The sequence below is a fragment of the Triturus cristatus genome, chromosome 9 (assembly GCF_964204655.1).
Source record: "Triturus cristatus chromosome 9, aTriCri1.1, whole genome shotgun sequence".
Taxonomy (NCBI): Eukaryota; Metazoa; Chordata; class Amphibia; order Caudata; family Salamandridae; genus Triturus; species Triturus cristatus.
The window spans coordinates 188,521,516-188,548,030 of NC_140592.1; the positions used below are offsets into that span (position 1 = coordinate 188,521,516).

General features: G+C 41.1%; 1 protein-coding gene across 15 annotated transcripts in view; it reads left to right on the top strand.

The window, feature by feature from the left end:
• The window catches only part of CADPS (calcium dependent secretion activator), a 1,625,151-nt gene that overhangs the window by 753,820 nt on the left and 844,816 nt on the right, over positions 1-26,515 (top strand). For all 15 annotated transcript variants that reach the window (XM_085624714.1, XM_085624723.1, XM_085624709.1 and 12 more), the window contains exon 7: positions 6,449-6,560. In XM_085624714.1, the coding sequence (XP_085480840.1) occupies positions 6,449-6,560 (112 nt within the window). The remainder of the gene's footprint in view (positions 1-6,448; positions 6,561-26,515) is intronic.

Sequence of the window (26,515 nt, forward strand, 5' to 3'; positions counted from 1 at the left end):
TTGCCTCAACACGAACAGGTTAGACGTGCGGAATTCAGGAATAATTCTTTTGTCCAACTCCTACATCAGCATCAGTTAGTGGTGAATACTACAAATTGTTGGGTATGTGGGTTAATGCCACACACCATGGATAGGGGTATTCCGTACTTGGTCCTTCCATACAGTTCCCAGGGTTCAGCTCGAGCATTCCAAACCATGTTTCGCAGTGCACTAGACTCTTACCCTAGTCGAGAGCCACGATCTGTCAAGTCCGGTCCTGGTCCGTACCACAAGCCCCTGGCGATAGCCATAGCAGATCTGGACAGAGATGTTTTCGATGCATCACTCATTCCAGACGAAGAAGTACAGGCTTATAAGGATCTGAGTGAGGCTGAGTATGGTACGTCAGTGGGGGATAGACAGTTGAAGAGCTCGTCCCCTATATGGATTGTACCGCACCTTGGTAATTTCTGTTTGCAAGGTTTGGGTCGAAATCCGAGAGCACAACTTGGGAACAGTGCTTGCACTGAAACGTATGTTCTACCGATGCTCTCCTCCCCTGTTTTTCTGACCGCCAAGGGCACCTATTTTGTGTGTTATGAGCGCGCATATACATGGTTACCCCGCGACTTTTCGGGTACCTGTTATATCGCGAATCTCTTACCTCCGACCTTCACAGTTGCTTCTGACTATCACAAAACCAGAGTCGTGAGAGGCGTAATTAGCAAAGAGGATACTGCCGGTCAAGAAGCGGGAGACTTCTTTAAGGGTTTCCTGCCGTTTTGGGGACCTATGGTTAATAGTAGGAACCTAAGACAGTTGACCCGTGTGGTGGAATCAACCGCTAATATTACTGCAAACGCCCTTGGTAATCTAACAGCGGAACTACAGGCGGATAGACTCATGACGTTGCAGAACCGTATGGTTCTAGACGTTGTTCTTGCAGATCGAGGGGGTGTGTGTAAAATTATCCATTCGAGTTGTTGCATTTTCATCCCTGACAATGCTCCGACTGTATATCAAGCCATCTCGCAGTTGCATAAGATTTCCGAGTCCATACACGTGGACGAAGGTAATTGGACGCTTCTAGGATGGTTTTGGGGCCTGATGTCAACTTGGGGTTGGAGTATTCTGATGATTGTAGGGGCTGTTGTAGCGTTTCTGTTCACGTGTTGTCTTTGTGTTCAGTGTGGTCCTGCCTTATGTGGCCAATGTGCTGCGACGTGTATAAGGCGGCCATCTGTTACCAAGGAGACATTGATGGATAGAATGATGTTCCAGCAGCATCTGAACGATCTGATGAATATCGATATAGATTCTGATCTAGACTAGTGCTTGCCTACATGAGGGCAAAAGGAGCGTCTGAGGTTCCGTGTGAGACGGGACGGCACTTTTGAGTGGTGACGAATATGGACGAGTGTGGTATCTATGAACCGCAAATGACGAGTACAGTGGGTGTGCGAAGTTTCGCTATGCAGCCTTGTACGGTTCGTCTCATTTTTGTGTTCGTTCATTCGAACCCTCGGGTTCCATTTTAGATACAGCGTCCATTTTGTTTCTTGCCCTCAAGTAGCCAGCGAACGGGCTTTTGTCCGTTTCGTGACCCTGGGACTTTCAAGATAGTATGAAGGACACGTGTTTCTTTGAGGTGACTTTTATGACGAGGGGAATGACACGAGTAAGGCAGATGGCCCCGCTCGAGGCTCATCTTGCCGCTCCGGTCTATTGTTTCAGTCACGCATACATTAGACACGAGGTCTTTGATCCCTCTCTCGAGTTTCCTTTATTGCCTCTAACACTCTTTTCTAACCTGTTGTGCATCCTCATCCTTTCCTCGTATCCTGTTTTCCGTCCTTCCTCTTTATGTGTTTATTGCGGAGGGGATATGTTTTTACAGTTGGGAACCGGCAAGACTGTTGTAATTATGTTCCGGCCTCCTGAAACATGAACGCGACCCTTTTTGAAGTTTATTATGGGAACTGAGTTGTAACCTTTGTTCGCCATACTGCGCTATGGCAAAAACGTGTATAAAAGGAGCGACCCACTTCTACGAATTTGAAGCAGTCTCCGAGAACCTACACGCTGTGTACTTCTTGTGACTTCTGTATCCCTGCAGTAAATAAACGCTGATCTCTGACGTCGCTGGAAGTGTCCCGTGTCTCTGTGTCTTGTACGCCAGAACAGGTAACCCACGAAGGTTTCAGGTGTTGTCCCCTGGCACCGCTGGGTCTTAAGAAAACCCAGTCCTTCACTAGAGCCAGGTCAGCGAACTTACATTCAGTTTTTGCTTTCTTAGTTCTATGCCTGTTGCCCAATACTCATTCTGTTGAGGCCACCGCCGCTTTTATATTTTTACCTGTTATCTCAAGTAGGAGTAGGAGGATAACCACAGTTGTCCAGTATTGTTTGATCTTTACTTGTTCCCATTCCACCTGCTAGAAATGTGCCATTGTTGCCTGACACCTGCGATATCGATCCTACGCTCTCAAGGGCAGATTTACAAGCCCCTTGTGACACTTTTACGCCGCCGTTGCATCTCTTTTGTGACGACGATGCGTCGTAAGCAATGCGCCACGTTGTGAGACATTTACAACGTGACTCATCTAGGGAGATGCGTTACGTTGTAAAGCCAGCGTGTTGTATAATGTATGCGGGGTGGGCGTTTCCCACTCAGGAAAGCCTCGTAAAAGTGACGCAGTAAAAGCTACAAGATTTCACTGAGTCACTTCTACGACGCCACTGCGTCAAAACCTTATGCCGGCTTGAAGCAGGCATAAGGAGTGACGCAGCACAATAGGAATAGGCATTCCTAAGCATTGCTGGAGTTGCATCGCGCTTGTGACACAACTCCAGCAATGCGTTACCTTTATGACAACAGATGCGTGATGTATTTATCAATCCTTGGTGGCCCAAAGGTTTTTTTGCGTGACGCACTTGAACTGACGCATCTCTGCTAATATGCAGAGATGCGCCAGATCTTTTAAATCTGCCCCTCAGTTACTATTTTTGATGTAAATAATTAAATTGGGTGAATTTAAATTGTGGGAACCTAGATACTTTTATGATGTATTTTAAGGTGCTCCCCATAGTTTCACTTTGAGTTCTCCCATATCTTCCTATTTCTTTCCAATGATGTGGTGTCAGCGTGGGTGTATGTGCATGAAATAGCTCTGTACTGCATTTTTACAGCATGTGTATTTGTTCCATCAGTCAGTGGTGTGGTTCGTGCGTCTGATTTGTGTGCTTTGTGTGTCTCTCCGCCCTAGGCCACTCTTTCCCAATCTTACCAATGCTCCTTATGTTAAAAAGTAACCTGCATTTATCACATATGTGTCCATCAGTGTTTTCAAACATGTGCACTCTTCCATTGTCAAATAGATCTCCCATTCTCACCACAAGGGTCTCAGTCCACAGGTGTCTGCCATGTTTTTTCAGAATTTCCTAAAATTCTTGGATTCATCATAAAGGTATCTCAGACTACTACATCTCTTTTTTGTTGACCTCGCTGTATGCAATTATCTGCTGTTGGTGAAGTTCCCTTCCTGTCAGTCATCGTTACTTCATGTATTGTTCTGCTGACAGGGGACCTAAATATCGTTCAGCCATCTAATTAGCCACTGTAGCTGGGCTGCAGGATAGTGGGACTCGAGATTGGTAGCTTCCAGTCCCCCATCCTCCATCGGCCTTTGGGCTCTCCTTATGGGTATTCTTGTCCTTCCAGTCCCCATGTTAAATCCAACAGCAGGGTGTGTATCTCATTGAAAAGCCCTTCAAGATCACTATGGGAACTGCAAAAAATAGAGAAGTCTGGGGAAAATTATTATTTTGGAAAGCATGACCCTGAACTAAGGAAAATCGAGACTCTACTCCAGATCAGTGTTAAATGTCTGATCACCACTATGACTTCATCTATATTCCATGCCATTGATCGGTCATCCTAGTGATATAGTTTTACCTCTAGATATCTAAGTCCTTCCACTTTCCATCAGAGAGGAATTCTCTGCTGCAGTTGGTAAGTGTCTTTTTATAGCCATAGCGAAAAAGGCATGACTTTTACCAGTTTATCTTTAATATCTACACTTGGCCAAAACATGTAGGTATATTTATTATATCCAGTAAGTTATGGATCAGATCTTTCAGGTATCAGAGGGCATCGTCTGCGAGGAGGGATATCATGTGTTGTCTGTGAGATCTGTAGATACCCTATTTCTTTCCCCTTTCTCAGTATGCATACAAAAGGTTCAATGGCAGTGGCAAAGTGAAATTGCAACAATTAGCAACCTCGTCCTGTGCCACTGCCGATGGACCGTTGTTCTGATATCATGTGCCAATGTAGACTCTAGCCACTGGTTAGGCATTTAGGAGTTTTACCCATTTCAGGAAGCCCTGTATACTGCTGTGTAACTGCACTACGACAATTTAAGATTTATTTTGTACCAAATGTCGACTAACAGAATCTCTGAACTAAGGGCATAATTACGATGCTGGTGGGACTGCCAGTGACATGCCGTCAGTGGCGGTCCCACCAACAGACATCCCTTCGGGCCTACTGCCGCATTACAATTGAGGCAGTCGGATCCTTGACTGTTGTGGGACGGACCGCTACCTCCGACAGGATCTACTGGTACCGACAGCGCAGCAGTTGGAATCGTGATCCTGAATGGAGATGGTGCCTGCTCAGGCACCGCCCCCAGGATTACGATGTCCCTTTCCAACTGCTTCTTCATGGTGGCCTCACCGCCATTAAAAGGTAGCTGAAAAAGGAACTTAGGGGCCCCAAGCAGGGCCCCTGTTCCCCATGGGGCACAGTAATGTGGTCCTGGGGGCACATGTAGTGCCCCCACGGACATTCATGCACTGTGTGCCAGGCACCACATGAATGTGCACATAGTGCTCAATAACACAAGCCACAGTGTTATGGAGCACTTTTCCACCCGCCATCCTGGCAGGCACATTGTAGTTGGGCAGTGTGACCGCCGACATCTTGTCAGGCAGTCCACTGCCCACGGCGATGGCAGTCAGACGCTCGTTTGCCATAGTGTAATCCACCCACTGTTGCTTTGCTGAGCTAACTAAAATAACAATTGCTGCGTTAAAATCTTCACCCGACAACTGTGTGCGTGTCAGGAGATGTAGGCTGACAGAAAGAGAGAGAGAGAGAGAGAAAGAGAGACTTGATAATTTTGTAATTTTTCACAATGACTTTCTAAATATCCCACCCTTTAGAAAATAAGCATTTCTCGATTCCTCACATTGAGATACATCTTTATAATCCTGAGCTTAAATTAATGATTACTTTTAAGAGAATGTTTGTTTAAAATTTTTATTCTAATTTCTTTAGAGATAAACCCACTTATCTCCTTATCAAAACTGAAATCTTACAGAGAGTTTAGTTATGAAGATGGAGACCATCACTTGTACTGCAAAACGATTTTAAAATAGCAGAAGTACAAGCAGGAGTCAATTTTAGCCATATTTTAATTTAAAGGCTATTTTGATGATAACACGTGCAATGAATGTGCACGCATCCATGGCAGTCATCTCTGAATGGCTTTTTCTTAAAGTATAAACTACCTCACTTAAAGACGGCCACTGTGGATTTTTCGCACATCAACAGCATTTAGGGAGTTTCATTTAAGGGATTCAAATATAGTTTTTCTTACATTTCTCCACTTAAAGATGGCTGTTATGAATGCGCACACATCTGTGGTGGCCATCTTTGAATGCAGTTCCTTTTAAATATGAAGACCAATTCAAATATGGCACCCTTGGAAGCACTCACTTCTGAAGCGGTCTTTAAATATATTTTATTATATTTTAAAACACCCATTGAAAGATGGCTACTGCAGATGCATGTGCATTCGCAGCCACCATGTAGGAAAACGAAATGGCAAATCCAAAAGGTTTCACAGATGAGATCTATTGTCTTTACCAATGCTTATTATTTTTTGCCGCTTCACTTACAAATTCTAGGACTGGGATTATCCATATCACAACTGCCTCTGTGCAGTATTTTGTGGGAAGGCCAATGCGGGTCTCTGTGTAGCTTGCTTTGTGTAGAAATGTTACATTTGCTAATTGGAGCCCTTTATCATTTTATTTAATCAGCGAATCAAGATGGTTCGGTAATCATTCTGTAAGATGTCATAAACACTGTCATTGGTTATAGAGACTAAGTAGAGTTATCATCTTATGAAGTTCATAAAACATAAACATCATTTGTAGAAGCCCATTTTTAAGTCTTTATTGTGGCAAAAACTGTCTCCAGTGAATACAAGTAACAACTCATGTCATAACAAAGTTATGGTTGACTAAGGATTCAGATAACCCTGTTACCACTTGCTCATTTGCCTGTCAAATTTGATGTGACAGACACTGTCATTCCACATTAGCCAATTAAGCACTGTAAAGAAAGCACAATATTGTTGCGCTATTTACTGTACACACTGTACTCTGCTTGAATTCACAGCTGGGGAACGCAAGGTGATTTTACTACTACACATGCACTACCAGCAGTGAAGGTGAAGCTGTTCACTGAGAGCACGGGTGTACTGGCTTTGGAGGACAAGGAACTCGGAAGGGTAAGATGTCTAATATTTGAATCCTTAGATACAAGTGGAACATGCACCACAGATGGACTGTAAAGAGACAGATCAACGATAGGTACAGCATGGAAAACACTTCATAGGTAGAAGGAATTAAGTTAGAAGGCTAGTTTTTGACGTGTGGCTATGGCATTGTTGTAAATAGCCACATATGTTTAAATAAAAACAAATTGCATACTAGATATGTTGGTTTACTGCATATTTAAAGTGCCCTACCATGTCCATGTATTAATGGTAATTTAAAGATATTAGCTATTTTTTATTGATAGGAAATTTAGCTGTATACATTTCTTTATTCTGTACTCACATTTGTGCACCTATGAATATTTCCTGGGTATGGTCTTTAAATTATATTATATTTAACTTGAAAATGATTTACAACCATCAGTTATGTATTTTGCTTCAATCTTTAACGTATTATTTATTGAATGAGTATTAACGATATATATTGGACACATTACCATCCTTTTAAAAATGTGGAGTCCTGTTTTGGTGTGCCTGAAATGGAAATGGCACATCTTCACTGGTCTACTTATGTTATGTTATGTTATGTTAGCTGGGGTTTTATTAAGCGCTCAGCTACTCTGACAGAGTGTCCCGGCGCCATCAGACCCATAACAACAGAGCCCCGGCGAAATAGAGGAGACTTATTGGCCGAACAGCCACGTTTTGAGCTCCTTTCTGAACGACAGTAAGCTCTCACTCTTTCTTAAGGACAGTGGGAGGGCATTCCAGGCCCGGGGCGCAAGATATTTAAAAGACCGCCCACCGATCCGGGCACGCCTAATTGCCGGGACCGTGGTCAGAGACAATGACGCCGAACGCAAGGCTCTGGAAGGCAGATGAAAACCAATTCTCTTCCTCAGATAGAGGGCACCAGTGCCATGGAGTGCCTTAAACGCCATGGTGAGAGCCTTAAACTCAATGCGTTTCTGAATTGGCAGCCAGTGAAGAGACTCCAGCAGTCCCACAGCATGGGATCTATGGCCGAGGCCAAAGATTGCCCGTGCGGCCGAGTTCTGCACTACCTGCAAACGTGAAAGAAGGTACTTCGGGAGACCCAGGTAGAGGATGTTAGCGTAGTCCAGCCTTGATCCTATCATAGCTTGCACCGTGGTTTTCCTCTGGGCAATGGATAGGAAAGGGAGGAATTTCCTTAGCATTTTCAGTATCCCAAAACACTGACCAACCAGGTTCAGAATCTGTGGTTTAAAAGTAAGACAATTGTCCATCCTAACACCAAGATTCCTAGCCACCGAGGCAACAGCGGAAGGAGGAAACATATCCGCTGGCCACCAGGACTTCCAACAGGGATTCGGAGGACAACCGAAGAAAAGAACCTCAGATTTGTCCGAGTTGCATTTCAACTGGTTAAGTTGAAACCAGGCAAAAACCGCACCCAGACAGCTTTTAATGCGATCCCCGTTAAAGTCCATATTCTTTCCACATGTGAAGAGAAGCTGAGTGTCATCCGTGTATGAGACAATCTGGGCGCCAAATGACTCAGCAAGCGCCGCGAGAGGGGACATATATGTTAAAAAGAGTGGAGCTTAATATCGACCCTTGGGGTACTCCCACCTCCAGAGGCGGCACTGCCGCCGAGTACGGAGGAGCCCAGACTGTCTCTTGCCGGTTGGAGAGGAAGGACTTAAACCATCTGAACACCGTTCCCCCAACGCCAATCTCCAAGAGTCTAGCCAATAGGCGGTCGTGTGGAACGGTGTCAAACGTCGCCGAGAGATCAAGCAACATCAGCAGTGCCTTTCCTCGGGTGTCCTGGACCTCCTTAATGGCCTCCGCCACCTCCAGCAGTGCCGTTTCCGTGCTCATATTCGAACGGAAACCGGATTGGGTATAATGCAGGACTCCGTGTGACTCAACAAAGTCTGAGAGAACGGACTGTATATGCTTTTCCGCCACCTTAGCCAGGACCGGGAGCAAAGAGATAGGCCGGTAATTAGCATGGATGGCGGGGTCCAGAGAGGGTTTCTTCAAAAGAAAATGCATAGAACAGATGGGGAAGGACATTCTGGATAGTATTAGTTTAAATCTGTAAAATCACTGCCACAATCACACAGATCATTAATTACGACTGTAAGTGTATGCATGTTTGCAAAATGAGTATATCCTTTTACTAGCACCCATTCAGTATAATCAAAAGGCCATCAAATCCAGCTGAAGGCAATTCATTCTCTTCAAGTCTCTTCATTGCAAAAATAAATTTAAATTTGCTAACAGATATTCTTCCCCAAATATTGGACCTGGTTCTGTCTTTGCCACCGTCGTTTTACCAAAAACGGAGAGCTCCCAAATGTAACAGACATTATGCACTTATTATTTTTTAATAAAATTGTCTACATAGAGAGACTCTGATGTGGGTGTTGTTGGGTGTTAACCTTCCCGGCAGGGTCACCCAAAACGTTTTGTCTTCACGCCTCATATTTTTGCTGAATTTCTTTTTATTGGCCTTAGCACTCTCTACACTTTACCAATGATAACCAGTGCTAAAGTGCTTGTGCTCAATCCCTAAAAGATGATAACATTGGTTTACAACTGTTTGGCATATTTTATTTACTTAAAAGTCCTTAGTAAAGTGGTATACCATACACCCAGGGCCTGTATATTAAATGTTCCAAGTGGGCATGCTATTCAAAAATATTGTTATTCTACTTGTGGAGACACGTGACAATTCCGTGTCCTGATGGGCAATGAAGGCCCCTGGTTAATTTGTGGTGTTTTCGCTACTGCTCCCCGCTTTCCAATATTTGTGAAATTTCTGTGATATATATATATACATATGTGATCAAGGCCGTTGTACTGGTCGAAACGCGTCATGGCAGGCAGAAGAGAGAAATAAACAAATTATTTTTGCGACTAAGAGGAGTTCGCTCGTTCCTTTTCGCCACATCAGGAGGTTCAGGAATGTTTGGAATCAAAATATATATATATCCCCTAGTGAAAACTGGTACACCTATATTAAATAAACAGTCATAAACAATGAAAATACTGTGACAGAAACAACATTTCTTGCTGTGGATCTTTTTATCAGACCATGCTGTGTCTATATTTATACTGCCATCGCGATCAGACATAGTTTTCGATTTTAACCCTGTCTCTCGTGACTAGATATCCTTAGTTGACGCTTTGATCTTTTATGTGCTAGGTTTTACTAAAAACTTTAAAAAATCATAACTCCGGTTCTACTGATTGGGTTATTGTCATTTTGGTGTCAAATAATTTGTTACATTTGTCTTCATTTTTTTTACGCAGGTGTGAGATTCTCCTTGTGTTTTTACTTTATTACCAAGCTACCCAGGGTTAAACACAGGTTAATTTAGTGACTTTTTGTGGTTCACCCTGACAGGGATTGTGGCTGTTGCTTGAACAGGAGTCACCACCCCTTCAACTAATAACCCCATTTCTCACTTTGTGGATATCATTTTAAAGAGGAGATGTTGCATATCATGTATAGAATTTAGTGCGATCAATGCTGAGTCTTTATAAGCTTTTAAACCAAAGTCATTCGAACAACTGAAATGTTCAGAAAGCAAATTATAAATTCTCATCTGCACAAGACGTACACTGCAATGATATCTTTGCATAAACTACCTTGATTTAATAAGTGCAACATATACCCATTAGTCCACAAATTACCTATAAGTGCACCTAAAAATGTATAATGTTTAAGTTGATGAAATGTATTGTCAGCTTATGGTGTTCTAAATAGCGAACCCAATTACTTTCTACAGCATCCATTTAAAACGTGCTTACGCTATATACATTTATCAAACAGTCTGAATACATCCATCTCTCAAAATGCATGTTCGTCTTACTTATCATAGTATTTTGTCAGCATTTTATTGACATATACTGATATACATCGTCATCACACATGGTCATTACATATTATCAAACATATCCCTTGTACATGTGCATCATCTATCCATATCTAAGAGTCTTGTCACATATCCACATCAAAGGAACTCATCAATCTTTATGAATTTTCTTCATGCATTCTCATCATGCATCCACACTTTGTTGCACATTATTTATTGCCTTTATATGTGATCTTCATTCATCATTATCAACCTGCCCATCACTTATTTACTACCTGCTATTAATTCCAGTCCCTTGTTTTTACTGACTTTCTCATTGTGTATTGTTATTGACTGGCAAGAGCGATCTTCCTAGCCCACTGTGCCTTTCATAAAATAGAATGAGTAGGAACCACAAGCGCAAAAATGGATCTTCAGCAAGACCATTAAAAAAGACAGAGTTTAATCGTGATTTTTCCAGTTGACTATCATATAGAATGGAGATTGGGTCCTTAAAACGTTTAGTGAGGAAGCTTTTGTTTTACATGAACTCAAAATAATCCAATTCCAGAAGTTGATTTATGAAAGCAATTGTAACCTTAATAATCTAAAAAATAAAATAACAGCAAATAAAAAAAAAATAGGTAAATGTTTGAAATTAACATATCAATGCATTCACTTCTAATTCCCTCCACACTAATAGGCCTGGGGGTTATCATGAATCAAAATTAAACTGCTATTGCCTATTGAGGCAAGTTGTGCCTCCCTGTGAGCAATGGATCCAACCTGATAACTATGATCAATCATTCCACAACTGCCCTGTATGTTCTGTGCAGCAAGGAGCATTTTTCCGTCTATGTCTCTGACAGATATGAAAAGAAAGATATTAGAATGTGTAGGAAAATACCCCTTTTTGCATGATCACCTCCATTTTTGCTTTATTTTGTTACTGGTTGTTTGACCCAGCATACTGGGATACTGCTGTCGAGTGCCCAGTGTATATGCTCTGACATTTAAAACATGTCGAATTGGTATACACCTAATTGACATATGTTATTGCTATTGTACATGGTGCAAAGTGTACCCAGGGATTGTAATCTAAATGTCACCAGTGGACTGCAAAACGTATTGTGCCACCCCTAAAGTGACAATGCAAAACATGATTGCAAGCCTGCCTCCAGTAATTTGGATGTGCAGGTTTAAACTGTATATCCACCCTCTCCAAATAAGCCCTTTTTAACATGCCTAAAGCCTTCTTGTTTATATTAATAAGCCACCCTATACTAGGTCTTCAATGCCTATAAGGCAGGGTGTGTGATATTTGAAAGAAGGCAGTGTTAAAATGTAATGTTAAACATATCCTTAGAGTGACAATGCCCTAAAAAGCTGTTATCGCTGTAGCAGGTTTAGCTGTTCAATAGGAAAGCATTATGATATATTTTTAACTAATAATGATAATAATAATAATAATTAATAAAGTTACCTTCACCTAGGAATGAGTCAAAAAGTTCTAAAATATTTATTGCAAAACCAATTCATTGATAAAGTCTGATTTGTTACAGCTATTTCAAAAAAGGCACTTTTAAACATTTGCATTTAGCCTGCCTAAAGATTTTAGAAGCCCATTTGCCTTAGCTTCTAACTGTCTTTAAGGAGCTGAATAGGTCCTTGATTGGGTGTGAATTGCCTTCCAGAGCTGAGACAAAGGGCTGGTGTGGGGAGATGTCCTGTTCCTCTGACAGGATAACCATCTGGGCAATGCCCAGGAGCTTAATTATCCTTGAGTGAGCCTGCCCTGCCTCAGGCAGATATAGCTCACTCCCGGGCATGCTTCCTCTCTTGACCTTCGTGCCAGTCAGCCACCAATCCCAGTAGAAGAGAAGCTGCTCACATAACTTGTTTCAAGTGACAATAGTGGAGGATTTGCTAATCTCTCTGGCCACACCTCTAGGGTGGGTATAGGAGCTCTGCACAGCAGAAAAAATGTTCCATCTTGGTTTTAGGTACAACAGGGCACTATGGGGCTATTTGCAGTAAGGCACACCTCAACTACTACAAAAGTTGGTACGGTTACCCCATGTAACATTTTCCTTATTGTTCAATGAAAAGACAGGAGTCACACCTATCCACAAGCTAGGGCCGGGTATAAATGTGGAATTCTTGGGCACCATCTTTAGAACACTAGTGGACTTGTTGAAGACAGATGAAAGACTACACCTCCTGTTGAGACCTGTGAGGAGAAAACTAAGGACTAGACCTGCTCCCACTTGTTCCATAGACAAAGAAGTGGACTCCAAGGGTCAACTTGATAGCCACATGGTAAGCCACAGGAACTCAAAAGCTGCATGAAGCCTACTTTTCTTGAAGAGACCACCTGGCCTGTTACCACTGGACCTGTCCTGGACCCTCCTGCCTGCTTCTGATGGAATTAGTCCTGACCCCCCATGCTGTTACTGAGGTCCTGGAACCCTTTGGTGGTGTCAGAGTGTACTCCTCCTGCCTAACCCGAAAACTTGGGACTTCAAAACTTTTTGCCTGGCAAACCGACAAAAGACTGAGACAACCTGCCAAGTCAATCTAACAAAGGTGCATTGTTGCTGGACCAAAGATTCAGGTTGCTCCCACTCGGAGCTTTTCCGCAGCAGCAAATCACTTTCAGTGGGACATTGCGGCGAAGGTACCCAGCTTTGTAGAGCCCTGTTTGGATACAGCTTCCAGCCTTGCCCTGATGGAGGAATATGAGTTCCAAAAAAGTAGCTAAATCCGATTATAGAAATCTTCAACTGGGAAAGGCACCAAAAGTACCTTGCCGAGGGACCTTCCTAGTGCACAAATTTAGAATTTCTCCCATTATAAAGACTAAGTCAGATGGTAAAACATCCGACTGGCACAAACCTGGCCTCTGTATCCAACCAGCGCTCCTTCACGGTCGACCTTATTTCTCACCTAGGTAGCAAACAAGCTTTAAAAATGCATATATCCAGTTCCTCTTATTGGGTTTTTATTGTGTTGTTTTTGACTTTTTAATGTTCTCATCATAATTAAGTTGTTACCTCCTAGATTAACTAACACAGAGACTTCCCATAGCATTATGAATGATACAAATGTCTTCTATAGGGTCTTCTGTCGTGGAACAAAGCAAGGTTAAAAGAAAAGATGAATATGGCTGACTGAAGGCAATTAATGTATAAATTCCATATCCTTTGTTTCCAAGAAATATGGGTGCTGCTGGAAGGGTACACTTGCGGTTATGCGGTGCACTCCAAACTGACCCAGCCTTCTCGTTCTGGAGGTGCCAAGGGAGGTCTCACAACATATATCACAAACACTTTGCCTGGGAAGCTGGTAAAGTTTTGTAACAATTCCACGTTTTTTCATTTACTTGTCTTTGTATTGCAGAGAGAGTGGGGTTTGATTATAGTTATTTTTTATAACTGGATTTGGATGAGTCTCTTTATAGGATTATCAACGAGCACTCTAAGCCTCATTGAGTATTCTGTGTAGATAATTTTAATTTCCACCACTATAATTTGCCAGCTAAGTCAGTGTTTGGCTTTGTTGATTCAAACAGAGAGGTCTTGATGCATTTTGTTCATGATTCCTATGTCAAGTATGATCTAATTGACACCAATGATATGGGCCCAGTTGCCCCACATTTAGCACCTACATTTTCAAGCCATCAGTGAACATCTACAAATTATTTTCCTGTGGTCTCTGAAACCATTAGTCACAGTGTCAGAGATTTTGAATCAGTGCTCACATATCACAGCGACCATGCGACTCTTACCTTAAGGGTGGGGATTGGGGTTTTGGAGAAAACACAGCCTAAAGTTAGATATAATCCTGTCCTGAGTAAAAATGGTTTTACCTTTAAGAGGGTCAAGTTTGACACTAACAATTTCCTAACCTCCATTATCCAACTGAACCATACAGTGATAGTTACCTGCCTTGATACAGAAGCAGAGGCAAACGAGATTAGGTCTGGATTTATTGAAATTTCTGCAAATATAAGTCAGTCCAAAATATGCTCTAGAAAACATCCACCTCTTAAGCCTTATGGGTGGTTTGATAGTGTATGTACTAAAGCACACAAAGCCATTCACACTGCCCTACACATTAGACCCTGAGATGCCTTGTATTTAGCATGTGTGCACAAAGATAGTGCCTCTGGTTAAGAGCCAGTGCCTCTGGTTAAGGGCCCTTATTTTACTGAAACGTTGGGTCCCTCTACTGAAATGCTTACTCTTCAACATCAGTGGGTAGACTATTTTTCTAACCACTATACCACCCAGGATGTCTTGGAGGATCACGTGGAGGGTCAGTTAAGAATTTATCAATCCCCCCTGGTTGTTGAATTTACTGAGGTCTGTAGGGCATTGGATGAAAGTAAGAAGGGGAAGGCCCAGGCCCGGATGGGGTGCCACTAGATGTCTTTTCAGATAGGTTGGATCTGTGAGCCACTATGTTGACCAACGTGATGAATGCAATAGTTAATGTAGCCTACCGCCCGAGTCATGGAATAGTTCAGTAATTATTCTTATCTATAAAAAAAGTTACAAAGCTCAGACAAAGAATTATAGGCCCATATGTTTACTAAATTCCACTGTAAAAGTTTTGGGCTGTATTTTTACACATAGGTGGTTTCAAGAAAGGCCTGGGCACAGTAGATGGATGCCTAAACTAACCGTGGGCAGATTTTGCAGATTTGCACTACGCAGAACTCTGCGAAGTGTAAAAAAAACTCCACCGCACTACGCAGAGCTCCGCAAGCGGCGGAGTACGATAGAAAAATGCAGTTCGCAGAGATGGCACAGTGCCTGATGCTTGTCTGCACTGTGCAATCATTGCGAACGGCACCATGCAGAGTGCAAGCAGTCCCTGCTATCCTTTTCTGCCCCTTGAGTAGATTTTTACTCGAGCAGCAGCTTTCTCAACTCAAATGGGCAGTTTCTCAACGGGAGCTGTTGCCAGCATACGCGACCACTTGCAATGAGAAACCTGACCCCCGCGTTAAGAAATCTCGCTGGGATGTTGATTTTCCACGCTCGTACTCGCCAACTTGATTTTGACGATCGCGAACGAGGAAAAATCTCGCCGGGAGGTGGATTTTCCTTGCTCGTGGTCACCAACTTGACGTTGACAAATGCAAGCGAGGAAAAAACTGCGCTCCGTTACGCAAAGTGTAGTTTTTCAGAACTTCTCACGTAACGCGGAGTGCAGAAAACTCTGCAAACTCTGCGAGCGGAGTTCACCGCCCAGGGCTAGCCTAAACCTGAGCTTAGTCATAGGCAACTATACAGGAGTTAAGAACTCAACTATGTATATGTCCTTCATGGACCTTGCAGCAGTTTTTGACAGCATTTTGTGCTCCACATTATAGTCCATTAAGACTGAGCAAGGCATAATTACTTTTATCAGACAATTATATAAAGATACCGCTGCCTGTGTCTGCTATGGTAAGGATGGTGAATGCACGGACACTTTTAGTGTTCAATGGGGAGTAAAACAAGGATGCATTTTTGTCCTGCTTTTATTCTGCCCGTATGTTAATAGAGTTGAGACATTTTTAAAGTTGATAGCAAAGGACACACCTTTCATTGGGGCTTTTCCTCTCCCTATTCTTTTCCTCTCCCTATTCCTTGATATGCAGATTATGCAGTCTTTGTTTCCATCAATGATTCTATTGTTTTTATGAATGATCTTGATTTGAAATTTAACAAGAGTAAGACATTTACTGTTAGAAATGGAGGTCTCTAGTTCGCAGTGGTTTGCACCCTGTCTAAGTAGGGACCCTCACTTTAGTCAGGTTAAGAGGATTACACAGCTTAGATAACCCCTGCTCACACCCTGTGTAGCTCGGCATGAGCAGTCAGGCCTATCTCAGTGGCAATGGGTGAAGCATTTGTACATACACACATAGTAATACAGTGAAAACTCTACAAATGGACACCACACCAATTAAAAAAAATAAACAATATTTATCTGAATAAATCAAGGCCATAACGAGAAAAATCCAACATACACAAATCAAGATATTACTTTTAAAAGGTTCAACATAGGCCATTCCATAAGAAACTATGGATGCGTCACTTTTAGCACAAAGTACCTAGGATGCGCCAAAATCAAAGACAGTGGTATAGTGATTTTACCTATTGACAAATATAAGGTCGAAATTCAAAGAAAGCTCTCTAATGTAAATCACTATACCATGTTGAGATCCAATCCTCTCCCTGAAATCCAAAGAATCATCCTGACGGTGACATCTGAGGCCAAATTGGCTGGTTTCCTGAGTGATAAGGAATTTGATTATCTTAACATCAAAGCTCCACGGACCCCTGTCCTGTATACCCTCCCGAAGGTGCACAGAAATCTTACCGACCCTCCAGGCCGACCCATAGTCTCGGGCTGTGGGTCAGTACTGGAACCACTCTGTAAATACATAAATGTTTTCATCAAAGAATTGGCCCTAAGCACCCACAGTTATGTACGAGACAGCGGTGATATTATTACTCACCTGGAGCAAATGCACTTTATGCATGTATCTGAATTATTGTTGTGTTTGGATATTGAATCCTTATACACCAATTTTCCTCAAATGGAGGGTATTGAGGTAATCAGGCGGACCTTGGACACTAGACCTGGAAGTGTGCCCACCAGTTTCATTATCGATCTGTTGACCATCTCCCTTACTCGGAACTATTTCGAGTTCGATGGGAACTTTTTCCTGCAAATCAAGGGAACTTCAATAGGGGCTTCTTATGCCGCCAACTTTGCAATATTGTACATTGACATCTTTGAAAGGACTTTCATTTATGATTCTGCCAATAATCCTTACTTTGAAAATGTTGTTATATTGCTGACATTTTCTTTGTTTGGATTGGCAATACATCAAGCCTAACAGTTTTTTTTAGACTGGCTTAATTCACGTTCTTTGGATCTTAAATTCACATCTCATTCCAGCAATGAATGTGTGGACTTTCTCGATCTTACCATTGTCCCCCATGAAGGTAAATAAGCCATGAAAATTTTAACCAAACCCACTGCCCGGAACACATTGTTGGAATACACCAGCCACCATCCAAAATGTTTGAAGGACGGCCTTCCTTATGGGCAGTTTCTGCAGATTTGCAGAAACTGCCAATTCTGGGAGGATTATTTTCGTGAGGCAGACATTCTATCTAAAAAGCTGCAACATCGTGGCTATCCTAAGAGACTTGTCAAACATTATTTAAAGAGGGCCTGGTACAATCACCGGGGATTTTTATTCTCACCTCGGACACCCAAAACTATCGAACGTATACCGTGTGTTACAACATTCAGCACACAGAGTAACAAGATAATTAATATAATCAAAAAACATTGGCCTTTGATTCAATCCACTGGCATCACTAAGGAGCAACCCCTATTCTTCAAGAGAGGAAGGAATATAGGTGACCATTTAGTTCGTGCTGCCTTACCTACTATTGATCCACCTGATTTGACCACACTATGGGGTCCTAATAAGATTATAGGCCACTTTTGTTGTGGCAATTGCATTATGTGTGATTCATCTTTTAACACCAAACAGTTCGTACATGGTGCAATAACCTACGATTTGCGTGACCACACTAATTGTGATTTACAAAATGTGGTCTATGCCATATGGTGTCCCTGTCAGCTCGTTTGTGTGGGACAAACTACTCAACAAATTAAGGTTCGTTTGACTCAGCGCAAAAGCCGCATTAGGTGCAAAAATGAACATGCGTCCTTTGTATCTCATTTCATTGAACACAACCATACGCCTTCCGAACAATATTGGCAGGTGATTGAAATGATTAAGAAGCCATCTAGGGGTGGTGACATTGCAAATATATTGAACAAGTCTGAATGTTGCTGGATTCTTCGATGCAACAGTATTAACAAAGGTCTAAATACCCTTGAGGAGTGTAAAACCATAATATATGCATGAGATTCTTATATTTGTATATGTTCATCTGTTGTCCCATTAGGTTGGGGTTTGACTGTTGTGGTCGTTTGACAGGAACTATAATGTATGTAAATGCACAAACGTACACTGTGATCCTTTATATGACTCTTGTGATCCTTTCTTTCTTGCTTTTTGATATTTATGATCATCAAGTTAATTAAGGGTTTATTCATTCATGATTGTTTCAATTGTGTAAACTTATCCAATGGAATAGGATATTGTTGTTTGCACAGATTTTCAGGCGCCCTTATTGTGATCTCTGCGATCCTGTTTACAAAACTCTGTATTTCACATTTATTATGTTAAATTTCTAATTGTTTGAATTGATTGAAAATTCATCTGAATGGAGCATTGCTATTTTGTAAAAATCTTATGTGCTCACAATTGATTTTTCTTATATATGTTGACATCTAATGCGAATGATTTGCTCTTCACAATCTGACAAAGAATTCAGTGCGTTTTGGATCCATTATGTTCTCACATTTGATCTTTCTTATATATGTTGTAAAACTAATCATCACCCTATGGATGTGATTGTTTTATAAAAAATTGTTGACATATACTGCTAATGATTTGCTCTTCACGAACTGACAATGAATTTAGTGCATTTTTGGATTCATAATTATCTACAGAGATTGATGGATTCTGTATTTATTTTGCTCTCTGGTTCTACATCTATTTCTATGGGTGCGCTGTTTATTATTCTTATTATCATTATTTTTGTCTTTCTTACAATCTGTCCTGGTCTATAAATTCTATATTTGTTATTTTCCTTTCTTAAGTGCTTGGTCGATATGGTCTTTAGATATTCCCAAAAGGTTAGTTTAGATTGCCCGCTTTAAAATATCCGACATATTTTCGTCCTCTGGCCACCATGAGATTGCTAGTCTGCTTTCTATGCCTATTGGCTAAAATCCTAGTCCACTTTCTATGCCGCTTTAAAATGGCTGATGTATTCCTGTCCTCTGGCCACCATGCTAGTCCGCTTTCCATGCATATAGGCCAAAATCCTAGTCCACTTTCTATGCCTATTGGCTAGGGGCTATAAGTGCTCAGCGTCGGTTGGGCTTCACTTTTCTTCATCTGTTTTCCGGACGAGTTCTTGACCGTTATGCTGATGGGACTGGGCAAAGCCAAGAGGGGCAGTGAGTACTATTCTGGCTTATCTTGTTTTAGTTTTTCTTCGCTAAATATTTTCTGCCTCTTTTGTTGCCACCTGTAATCGACTGCATTAAGTCATATCTCTTCCCTTATAAATTTCTGGAGGGACTGCTTCTTGCCATTTCTTATTTTCCGTGCAATAATTGTGCACTTTATCGGTATGGCATACTTCGTTATGATTATTGCAGTGTGAACATCCTCCCTTCGAGGTTGTCATATTCATACCCTCTCCTATCCCCGATAAGTCTAATGCTGTAGTGTTTTTTCTGTATACTCGGTACCTTTTTGTACATTTCATTTGCATTAATATAAAAATAATTTTTGTCATAATTATCGCAGCGTGAACATCCTGCATTATGAGGTTGCTGCGTTTCTAAATCCGCATTTATATTTTATTTATACTGAGTTTAGTGCCTGACTAGTCTTTGTATACTTAGTACATCCTTTTAAGTATACATACACTAAAGGATAATCCCCTTGATAGTTTGTCCACCTCCTGATATCGGTCTTTGTACATTTTCAGTTGAGCCCATCGCCTGTGATCTCCTATACCAGCCTGGTTGTTTAATTCTTCACTAATTACATCTACTAGTATGTATAGTATGTTTTGATTGTCCACTTCAGGGTAGCACTACTGGTTATTATGCAGTTCTTTATTTTAATTTGATTTACTTTGCAGTTTTGGATATTTAGTCCTGCCAGCTTCACTAACTTTTGAAGTCCTCTGAACTACTTTATCATCTTTGGCCCTGTGAATTGTCATAATTCAATGAGGCTGTAATTATTTAGTTTAGGCAGCCCATTATATTGTGTTCCAGGTTGTCATTTTCTTTATCTTTCCTTCATCTTTTTCACTTTTCAGTTTTAATACGGAACGGTTCAATTTGTATCCGTACGGTGTTTTGGCTCTACATGTGATTTCACATCTGTATTAGTTCCTGGATAAATCATTTAGTAGGTTTCACTCACGTAATTCTCTCTTTGGACATGGATTGTCTGACTTGACTGAATCTTTTGTCGTACTGACTCTGACTTACCGGTTGTGGGTCTTTCGGTTTTGGCTTATCCCTCATTTTTGTTTTATCTTTCTCTTTGCACATCTATTCTAAACTTTCTTGCACTATATTTTCTAAATAGTGACTGTTGCTATTTTAAATATTCCTGATACCCATATACATATTTTCTTTTTTAGATGTTTTATTGAAAATTGCTTGGATGCTCCTAAGTTTATTGTCTTGTCCTGATGATGACCTTCTAAGTAAATTTTTGGTCGAAACGCCGTCAATGCTTTAATGTGACCCTAAATGAAGAGGACGCATTTTTTTGCTTTGTGCTGTTTCTGTTTTTTCTGAACCCCGCCCTTGTATATGGTCCCTCAGCCACTTTGTTTGATTATACACTGTATTTTGTGTACTGTTTGTGTAGACCTATGAGCGCCATTATTGTCTTATGATTGTTTGTCTAACTTTGTTCATAATAATAATAAACAAAAACAAATTCTACTTCACTGCAATATTGAATATATGGGTATCCTGTGCCCAAATATTATTGGGCTGTCTTTTCTTCTCTCTCTTCCCCTTTTTTTCTTATGTGTCTCCTTTTTGGATGGTTAAATTATTTGAGTTTTATACTTGAACCCTTTTGTGAATTCTAGTGTTACTTTGCCCCTGGTTCAGATAATAGGGTTGCCCCTGTTGTATGTAACCACTTTCAAAAAGTGGCATTTTCAAAAATGCAATTTAAAAACCAACTTCACTAAAAGATGCATTTTTAAATTGTGAGTTCAGGGACCCCAAACTCAAAATCTCTATTTCTTCCCAATTGGAAGTTACACTTGTAAGAGACTACAAGGCAGTTCTAACGATAACCTATCGGAGAGATAGTGCTTGCAATAGTGAAAAACAAAATTAGTAGTATTTTACTATCAGGACATGTAAAACACACCAGTATATGCCCTACCTTTTAAATACACTGCACCATGCCCATCGGCTACCTTGGGCCTATCGTAGCGGTCCCTTACAGGTAGTAAAAGAGAAGGTTTGGGCCTGGCAAGTGGGTGCACTTGCCCGGTCGACATGTCAGTTCAAAACTGCACACATAGACTCTGCAGTGATAGGTGTGAGACATGTTTTCAGGTCTACTCCTGTGGGTATCACAATCAGTGCTGCAGGCCCACTAGTAGCATTTGATCTACAGACCCCGGGCACACACACAGTAAATTTTACTAGGTACGTTCTAAATATGTCAAATATGCTAATCATGGATAACCAATTACAAATACAATTTTGCACGGGGAACGCTTGTACTTTAGCACTGGCCAGCAGTGGTAAAGTGCCCAGAGTTCTAATGTCAGCAAAAATGAAATGCAGTGTTGCAGCGCAGAACGTCAAATTTCCCCGTCGGCACAGACCAACTACCTCGGCATCCAATTCACTCACATACATTCATTGGTGGGGCCCATAACACCAATATACTTACTCTCGGTTGACCTGTTTTCTGAGGGAAAATACGTTTCTCAACGCTGACATGAGAGGAATACCTTTACTTTGCCCTCAACACATTGACATTTAAACCTAAGATATCCCTCCCATACGGAGATAGATTATTTAGTTGAATTGGTAATTGATGATTGACTCGTCTACCTTTGCTCTATTACTTTTCTCTTAATCTTCTTCTTCAAATAATCGACACAACACATTTGTCAATTAATAAATTAATCTTTATCTAAGAAATATTGAAAGAAATGTTAGAAATCATCATTAGCATTTCAGAGCATCATATTTACCTATTCTGGCTAAAGTCGTCAGTCAAAGAGAATTTATTCAGCAAAGTTTAGGCCGCAATTCAGTCTCTCATAGATTCAGGATAACAGCTGTCCAGCAGTGTCACCGTCCTCTCCGTCAGCATAACGTCAGGAAATCGAGTTCGTCAAAGAAGAGCGCGTCCAGAGGAATAAGAATACTACCCTAATTCCCTTCCTACTTTTATAATGAAAATAATAACAAAAATGTATCAAGACTGGGTTTTAGAGAGCTCTGATTGGTCAATTTTGACTTGCGATGAACAGTTCTCAGGGTGTTGAATGATGAAGTCATCAAACTAGCTTGTTCCGGCTTTTAAATTGAGCATTGTCTTTTAGTCTTGGATGGGTTCCCGGAACGCCCTTGGAGGGTACATGTTCTCCCGGGGTCAGGTCCAGGCCACTGTTGCTGGCGGTGACGCATGCGCACTTCGCCCAGAACCTCGTGTTGTCTGGGCAGTCACGTTTAACGTCTCGTTCAGCCATCTTGTATAGGCCGAAATGGTCAACTTAAGCAAAAGAAACACAAAAACGTAATTAAAAGATGGAAAAGACTAATACAATGTTTTCCCTTTACTAATACCCATATGTGTGTGTATTATGGGGGGTATACAAAATTTTGTACTACCCGCTCCAGCAGCAGCACACAGTGAAAAACAGGAGGTCAGAAGCAAAAAAGACAGGGGAAAAACACACCACAGATGCCATGTCCAACATTTACTATGATATGTGGGGCAAGACTGGACAAAAACATGCTAATTTCATTGATAACTTCATTGTTTGGTGGCAGCCATCTTTTCTTACTTAGGTATACTGTTTGATGAAAAATATAATTGGAAACCAATATTATGTAACACAAAAGCCCTCTTTGAAAAATCCATCATTGACCTCATTGGTTTTTGTAAAACGTTGAGCTCGACACCAGTGAAAGAGATTTCTTCAATCTATGCAGGTAAATGTGTGACCGTTGCATCTTATGAAGCTGGCATTTGGGGCATGATAGACGTAAAGTTGATCCAACAAGTAGAAAACATCTTTTTGAAATTTTGTGGCAGTCCCTCAAAGTTGTGCTAATGCCATCTGTCACACATTCTTTTTGGGTAAGGGAGGAGACTGTCCTTAACAAGCTTGTCATAAAGGACTGTTTATGACTGGAATCTGTCCTAGATCGCATATATTGAAATCTGTTAGCTAGTCAATTGGCCAACCGGTCCTTTTTACTATCCCAGAATCTGGCCACCAAAAAGAGTATTTTAAGTGTTTTATGAGAAGACTGCATCAAAGAGAGATTCTTTATTTAACCTTAAATCTACAGTGCATGTATACAATTTGGTGCACGTCCGTGAGGTCCTCCAAAATTATCTCTCTTTACTTCATAATAGACAACGTTTCATCCTTAGCAAGTTTCGTTTTAATTCACTACCTCTGCTGGTGGGCTTTCCTACCAATAGTTGCACTTTATCAGAATTACATGTATGCCCCTGTGATAGGAAATCTGTTCATTCAACCCTACATATTGTGTTCTTTTTCTCTTTTTATTTAATGCCTAGACAGAATATTGCCAAATTTGAAAGATTTAAAAATTTGACAATGTACACCAGCTCTGCTATTTTTACAGCAGTTACATGCCCCTCTGATATGCTGCTTGGTAGCCTCTTTTATCTGACCAATTAAAAAAATTAGAAAATGTGCAATATTGTAATTTTTCCTTTCTGAATGCTACTGTATTATTACTTTGTGACTTATTGTTTTTATCTTGTGTGATTTTACTGTGTTTTATTCTTCTATGCCACAGAAATAAAGGGGCTGATTACGATGGCGGGTGGACATACATACCCCCACCACCCTATCGGAAATCGTGACCAACCGAGAGGCTGTCGGTGGTCCCTTAAGAGGCATTATGATGCGACCGCCACCACGGCGGTAGCAATGCCAATCTTTTGTATTGCAGTGGGTGCTGCTAGCTGCAGCACATGCCGCAATACAAAAAGGGGTTACTTTACACATCCCTGCACTACGTGGCAGGCACCATGCGGTGAAGGGACATGTAGGGGTCTTATCTTGCCCCCCAGTGCCCACATCGGAGGGCTAGGAGGGAAGGGGGTTCGCTACGGGCCCCCAAAGTCCTTTCCCACCAGCCTTTTCATGGCGGGTTAACTGCCATGAAGAGGCCGGCGGAAAGGGACATTGTAATCCCTACACGGTGCCTGGCAGGCAGTACCGCCATGGTAGGGACTACTACCTCCTCCGCCGCACCGGTTGGCTCAAGGTGCCTGTCAGATGCATGATGGTCATTTTTTCTGACCGCCACCCCTCCGCCCACCATCCTAATGTGCGGGCAGTAAAAATGGTTCAGATGGCAATAGGGTCACCACTGACAGCCTGTTGGTGGCGGTCTCACCGCCATTGTAATGAGCCCCAAAGTGAATAAAGATATATTTGACTTTGGCTTGACTTTTTAATTGTTTTGATACTTCTAAGCGCGTTACACATTTTCTTAGGATGAGCCTGTCTACTGCATGCCATTGCTCCCAGATTTCGAGCTCAGGCTAAAATTACTGAAACCTTTACTTATCAAGAATAGTGCCATTATTACTTGTGGTAAACTACTACCATCCCCAACAAATAATAAACGTTCTCCTAGGAAGATTATCTCTTCTTGTTCCAATGTGGTTATTAGATTACTAAATGCATTAGTACTGAGTATTATGGTTATGATGCAGGGAAAGTAGCTGTGCAGGAAGGAGTCTCTGATTTTAACCTCAACATGTTCAGTTTTGTCATATACAAAGCAAAGATATGCAAGAAGAAGGTTCCCTAACCGAATCTATCAGAGACTCAGTCTTAGAGGGGAGGAGGCAAGAATGTATGAAGTGCAGGTAACACATTGTAATATTGATGACATCGCCCAGACGTTCAGTGTACCTCTTTCTGAGTAAAATATGTGTAAACTTCAAATCACATGTTGATTTCAAGTAACACAGCTCAAGGGGATGGACCTACTATATAGATTTGTTTGTAAACTGAAAGGCATATTTTCAAATCCTGATATGCTATCTAAGTGAGTTAACGTAATGGCTTTACATATATGTGTATTTATTATTTTTAATTTGTTTATATAGAGCATATACATGATTTATAATCACCAAAAACTTACAAAAGAAAAATCCATTATTGCTTCTACTTTGTATCAATATCTTACAAATTGTAGCTATCATTCCCAGCAAAATAATAATTCATATTTACTGACATAATTCTCTTCTGCACCGACGTAAATATTAAAGACTGTGCTATAGTTTCTACTTCATGAAGGTCAACCTGGCATCCCCAGTCTTTCTTTAGACTACTGAGTGAAACCCAGGGTAGGTTCAGAAGATGTCCAGATCTAATACTCTTAAATTTTGTTATTATTTCAGAGCATTGCATCTCATTAATATAATGTATGTCTGCAGGTCAAATCTAGTAGATGCGTCTGAATTTTGAAGCTGTCTCCGTAACACATCATTGTACGCCATCCACACACCTTTTTAATTGTATCCTTGGTCATCTTTTAAACACAGCTACTATGGCAACTGGATCACCAAAATATTCATAAAGATAAAAAAATCAAAAGTTGTGGTTTGTTATAAGCAGCAAGAACAAATACAGGCTAATCGCGTAGGTAACACATAAAATGCTGCCAATCCACAGACATAAAAAAAACAAGGTTTCTATTTCCTAAATTACCTAAAGTGGGGGGTACTGACTGCAAAAACACAATATGCCAATGTTATTTATAAAAAAACGAACATCTTTTCACAAGCGGAATGTAGCAGTGCAGATTCAGATTGAATTGTGTTTCTGTAAAACCCTCAAGAGCAATCAGCACAAAGCGTAATTCAATTTTGAACGCAAACAAAATTACTTTTTGTCAGTCTAGAGATTTAAAAAAATTCTTTCAGTTTGGGACTTTAAAACATTTTTTGAACTCCCTGCCTCCAGGCATAGGAGGGGCTAATCTACTTGGTGTATCCATCCTGGCACTCCATCACAGGCAGCCTCATACTGCGCATAGGTTCCAGTCTACCGTGACTATTGACTACCATTGGCACATTATGCTTCTTGACGCTTTTGCCACCTAAAATCTTCAATAATTCATATATCGGGTTCCCCTCTTCGGGTTTTTTCATGTAAGAGTTATTTTTAGGGG